The sequence below is a fragment of the Papio anubis genome, chromosome 20 (genome assembly GCF_008728515.1).
Source record: "Papio anubis isolate 15944 chromosome 20, Panubis1.0, whole genome shotgun sequence".
Taxonomy (NCBI): Eukaryota; Metazoa; Chordata; class Mammalia; order Primates; family Cercopithecidae; genus Papio; species Papio anubis.
The window spans coordinates 29708115-29714506 of NC_044995.1; the positions used below are offsets into that span (position 1 = coordinate 29708115).

Sequence of the window (6392 nt, forward strand, 5' to 3'; positions counted from 1 at the left end):
ACTGATTTTATATAACATTAGGGTGGAATCCCATCTCGATATTTTGGAATACATTTAGTAGGTTTAGTACCAACTCATCATTGTATATATGGTAAAATTTGGCTACAATTTTATATCACACAGGGCTTTTTATGACTGATAGTTTTTTTATTATTCAATGTCATTATATATTTTACACATTTTTACTCTGGTCAAGGCTTCTTTTTTTTTACTGGTTCAATGTTAGAAAGTTGTGCATAGTTAAAACTTTATCAGTTTTCTCTAAATTTTTCAGTTTGCATACGTAGAGATGTTCATAGTAGTTTTTGAAAATTTTTGAATTTATGTAGAATTCATTGTGATTTTACATTTTAAAAATTAAATAGATGCAGAATAAATGCTTGACAAAATTCAACATTTCCTCATGATAAATCTCTGAAAAATTTAGGTATAGGAAAAAGGCACCTCAAGTCAATAAATGTCACATATAACAAAATATGCAGAGCTAATAACATACTAAACAGGGAAATGTAAGATTTTACTCTAAGATCTAAAACAAGTCAACAATGTGCCATTTCTTCAGTCTTACTAAACATGTCCAAGAATATGTTTGAAGAATATAATCGAAAGCACCCAGCTGAGAAGAAAAAGTTAAATTATTCCTGTATAATATTTTATCTCTATACATAATCATAAGTAAAGAAAAGCTTAAGAGTTTACTAAAACCTATTAGAATGAATAAACAAATTTATTAAACTTGCAGAATACAAAAGCAAGATCCAAAAGTCAGAATTTCTATGTACTGTCTCAAAATGAATTTAAAAACAATTCCATCTACAATAACTATAACTATACTTTGGAATAAATTTAACCAAAAATTTGAAACACCTTACATCATACTCTAAAGAACATTAAAGAAATTAATACATGAATAAAAAAATTACTTATTCATGAATTGGTAGTAATACTGTTAAATATTTGTATTAGAGAAAATCATCTACAGATATAATGCAATCTCAATGAAAATACCAGTGACATAATATACATCTACAATTTATGTAGTACCACAAAGGCCCCTGAATAGCCAAAATAAACAAAAAAAAAAAAAAAAAAGGAAAGATACCACACTACCTGACTGACTTTAAAACATACTATAGTATGTTTTAAAGCTATAGTAACAAAAACAGTATTGTACTTGAATAAAAACAGACACATAGGGCAATGGAGCAGGAAAAAAATAAGACCAGAAATATATCCATTTACTTACGGCTAAGTGATTTTAAATAACGGTGACTATTTCTTAGAGACAGGACAGTATCTTCAATAAATGGCATGGAGAAAATGTTATAGCCACAGGTAGAGTAATAAAATGAGACTATCGTCTCACACCATATATGAAAACCAACTCATAAAACTCATAATAAATTATTATTATTAATACTTGAGACAGAGTCTCACTCTGTCATCCAGGCTGGAGTGCACTGGCACGATCTCAGCTCACTCCAAACTCTGCCTCCCAGGTTCATGTGATTCTCCTGCCTCAGCCTCCTGAGTAGCTGGGATTACAGGTGGGTGCCACCATGCCTGGTTAATTTTTGTATTTTTGGTAGAGATGGGGTTTCATCATGTTGGCAAGGCTGGTCTCGAGCTCCTGACCTAAGGTAATCTGCCTGCCTTGGCCTCCCAGAGTGCTGGGATTACAGTCATGAGCCACCGTGCCTGGCCACTCAAAGTAAATTACTTAAATGTAAGGCCTGAAAACTGGAAACTAGTACAAAAAATAGAGTAAAAGCCCCATAACATTGGTTGGGCAGTGACTTTTAAAATTTAACCTCAAAATCCCAGGGAAGAAAAGGAAAAACAAATGAGTCAGATTACTAAAAATTAAAATGCTGTTGCACAGAATCTGACACAATCAACAAGGTAAGTCCACTAAAAATTGGAACAAAATATTTGTAAATCGTACATGTGTCAAGGGGTTAATATCAAAAATACATAAGAAACTTAAATGACTGCAAAACAAACAACAAATAACTATTACAAAAGAGCAAGAGGCATAAATATTTTTCAAGAAAGTACATACATATGACCAGCAGATACATTAAGAAATTATCAATGTCAATTATTATTATGGAAATGAAAACCTCAGCCTCCTAAAGTGCTGGAATTACAGGTGTGAGCCACTGTGCCTGGCCTTACATAGACTTAATTTTGGATTAAATTTTTTTCTGTTTATTGCAGCTGCAAAAATACATTTTAGTATAAACTCTCTGGAGTTTTCTAAGCTGTAGTTTTTGAAAAAAAAATGTTTTTTCCAAATCCATTTCATTTGGAGAGTTTTTCATTAATACAAATTCTCTGTCTAATGTTGAACAAAGTTTGAGCAATGGCTTCAGGGTTTGCCTCTAGTATAAAATGAGTACAATAAGATTGTGATACAAGTAAAGTTACTATAACTCTCTATATTTTAATGTTTGTCTTCAAAATAAATCATCTTCTGAGGTGTAAAGGCTTATGTTTTCTGAAAAATCTTTGAACAGTAATTGCACTTTTAATGATTTTATTAAGTATGAACTCTGATGTTAAGTCGATGTGAGCAGATATTAATAGTGTTTTCACTATATTTATATATTTGTTCTCAAGTATAAATGTTGTCCTATGCAATAAAATGTGAGCATTGGTTAAAAATTTTGCCACTTTGTTCACACTTGTAGAAGTTTTCTCCAGTATGAATCACCTTACCTACAATTAAATGTGATAACAATATACTGGTTTTGTCACATTCTTCATATTTCTAGAATTTCTCACCAGCATTTCTTCGATGTTTGGAAAAGTTTTAGGTGTTGTAAAAAGCATTGTTACAACTTTCAGGTTTTTAGAGTTTCTCTCTGGTATGAATCATCTTATGTCTGTTAAGAATACAGGATTTGTTAAACGCTTTGCCACATTCTTACCACTTGTAGGGTTTCTCTCCAGTGTGAATTATCTTATGTGTAGTAAGGTGTGAAGACTGGATAAAGGCTATGCCACATTCTTTACATTTGTAGGTTTTTCTCCAGTATGAATTACCTTATGTTTAGTAAGATTTGAGGACTGGTTAAAAGCTTTGCCATATGCTTCACATTTGTAGGGTTTCTCTTCAGCATGAATTATCTTATATGTAGTAAGGTACAAAGATTGTTTAAAAGCTTTGCCACAGTCTTTACAATTTTATGTATGAATTGTCTTATGCCTAGTAAGGTGTGAGAACTGCCTAAAGGCTTTACCACCATCTTTACATTTGTAGATTTTTTTCCCGAGAATGAATTATCTTATGTGTAGTAAGGTTTGAGGACTGGTTGAAAGCTTTGCCGCATTCTTCACATTGGTAGGGTTTCTCTCCAGTATGAATTCTTTCATGTTTAGTAAGGGTTGAAGACCACTTAAAAGCTTTGCCAAATTCTTCGCATTTGTATGGTTGCTCTTTAGTAGGAATTTTCTTATGTTCAGTAAGGTTTGAGGACTGGTTAAATGATTTGCCACATTCTTCACATTTATAGGGTTTCTCTCCAGTATGAATTCTTTTATGTGTAGTAAGGTTTGCAGATTGGTTAAAAGATTTGCCACATTTCTCACATTGGTAGGGTTTTTCTCCAGTATGAATTCTCTTATGTGTGGTAAAATGTGAAAACCAGTTAAAGGCTTTGCCACATTCTTTACATTTGTAGGGTTTTCTCTCAATAATTCTCTTATGTGTAGTACAGTTTGGGGACTCATTAAAGGCGTTGCCACATTCTTCACATTTGTAGGGTTTCTCTCCAGTATGAATTTTCTTATGTTGAGCTAAGTGTGAAAGAATGCAAAATAATTTTCCACATTCTTTACATTTGAAAGATTTCTTTGAAGTATGTCTTATCTTACGTCTGTTTGAATTTGAAAATTTATGAAAGACTTTCACATATTTGTCACATTGAAATATTTTGCTATGGGTAGTTGTCAAACACTGGTTACGTCTATTATAACCTTTTTTGTGCATCTTAAACTCATCCACACTTTTACAGCCTTTTCTTAACAGTAAATTCTCGGCTGGGCGCGGTGGCTCAAGCCTGTAATCCCAGCACTTTGGGAGGCCGAGACGGGCGGATCACGAGGTCAGGAGATCGAGACCATCCTGGCTGACACGGTGAAACCCCGTCTCTACTAAAAAATACGAAAACTTAGCCAGGCGAGGTGGCGGGCGCCTGTAGTCCCAGCTACTCGGGAGGCTGAGGCAGGAGAATGGCATAAACCCGGGAGGTGGAGCTTGCAGTGAGCTGAGATCCGGCCACTGCACTCCAGCCTGGGTGACAGAGCGAGACTCCGTCTCAAAAAAAAAACAAAAAAAAAACAAAAAAACAGTAAATTCTCGTGTCCACATTTTTTATATTGTCTCAGTATGACTTCTTGGAAATAATCTTTTATGCCTTGCTCTGGCCAAAGGTCTTGGGCAATATGGGAACATATAACTGAAAGAAATGAAAATCACAAATTACTCCATGTACTAGACTGAGTATAGTTTATAAACCTAACCTATGAAGTTACACAAACTATATAACAAGATGGCATAGTAAAATACCACAGGCCCTAATTTCTTCATAAACATATAAATGTAACAAAAATCCAAGGTACATTTGTAAAAAAGTAAGTTGAGTGTGTATGGTGCCCCAGGTGAGCACAATTGCAAAGAGCTATATAGAGGAAAAATAAAGTCTGTTACATTTTACTCAACAGAGCTCTTCCTCCCCTCCATTGTAACATAGTGACTTTAGAAGTAAACTGCCAACTCCTGGTTTCCTTTTTAAAAGACAAGTAAAATACTGGCACATACATCTTTATTTCTGGTTTATAGGGGCTTTTCCAGACACTGGTTTCTGTCTCTTATGACAAAAGGTTCTGAAAGAAATGGTGGTATACTTTAAAATGACAGTATGAGCCTGTTGAGACAAAAACCAAGTTTTACAGCATCAGAGAGACTGTGGTATCACAGAGAACAAATGTAGCAAGTGATTACCAATTTTTTTTTTTTTTAGACAGAGTCTTGCAGTGTCACCCAGGCTGGAGTACAGTGGTGCAATCTCAGCTCACTGAAACCTTTGCCTCCCAGGTTCAAGTGATTCTCCAGCCTTAGCCTCCTAAGTAGATGGGACTACGGGCACATGCCACCATGCCCAGCTAATTTATTGTATTGTTAGTAGAGATGGGATTTCACCATGTTGACCAGTATGGTCTCGATCTCTTGACTTTGTGATCCGCCCGCCTCAGCCTCCCAAAGTGCTGGGATTACAGACACGAGCCACCACACCTGGCCTACTGATTTTTAAGAAGAAACACAAATAAACTCCTTTAACTAAAAGCAAACACAGAATTTTAGACAAGACACATTTTAAGAACATGTTTGAGAGACTCCCAGAATGTGTAGCCAAAATGATTGTTTTTAGACTATGACAGGACAGAACTACATTATAAAGACTGTGATGGGTAGCTTTTTAAAATGCCCGAATCTCAATTAAAGATTACAATGTACACAAAACAGGGCAATGTAATTCCATCAAAAATATAAAATTTTCAGAAGGAAACCACAGAAAAGATGTATATATTAATTTTAAAAATTGATTAAAAATTGAATATTCAATGAATGAAACAGGAACACAGACAACTACAGAAAATCAAAAATGAACATAAGAACAAAAATACTGAAAAAATTTGAAAAATAGAAATTATGGGGGTAAAAAATACAAGAAGAAATAATAACTGAAAAATCCCTCAGTAAGAAAAATAATGTAAACATGAAGAAGCTTAACAAACAAACTAGGATATCTACAAAGATATTTATAACAAATACATATATAAGCACAATTTCAAAACTCACAGACAGAGCATTTTGGGAGCTGCAATATAAAACTGATGTGTCATATATAAACATGGTCTTATGATATAACCAGTGAATTGTCAACAAAAATTTTGCAGGCCAGAAAGAAACTGTGTGATGTAGTCAAAGTACTGGAAAAAAAAAATAGTTTTCAAGTGAGAGTAATACTATCAGCAAATCTGTCCTGAAAAATGAAAAAAACGATGTTCCAAAATAGCCAAATTCTGAAAAGGTATATTGGCACTGCATATACTTATAGCTGCATAAACATATAAAATATGCTGAAAGCAGTTCCTTAAATGGAAAATAAAAGGATTCAAGAAAATACCGCATAATCAAATAAAAATAAATTACTTTTTGAGAAAAATATGCACATACATAAAAAAAGGATTTTGTAGTATTATCATAATGGTGCAGAAAACATTTTAAATTATTCTCTAAAATTTGAAAGATAAAAGCATAGCAATTATTATACACATCTGTTAATGAATATACCACATAAAAAGATATATATATATATATATAT

At 33.5% G+C, this 6392-nt stretch overlaps 1 protein-coding gene across 1 annotated transcript; it reads right to left on the reverse strand.

Moving 5' to 3' along the window:
* Positions 1-1654: 1654 nt before the first annotated feature.
* On the reverse strand, positions 1655-4120 carry LOC116271738 (putative zinc finger protein 730). The gene has a single exon (XM_031660336.1). The coding sequence runs from the start codon at positions 3992-3994 to the stop codon at positions 3254-3256; it is 741 nt and encodes a 246-aa protein (XP_031516196.1). The 5' UTR covers positions 3995-4120; the 3' UTR covers positions 1655-3253.
* Between the last annotated feature and the right edge of the window lie 2272 nt (positions 4121-6392).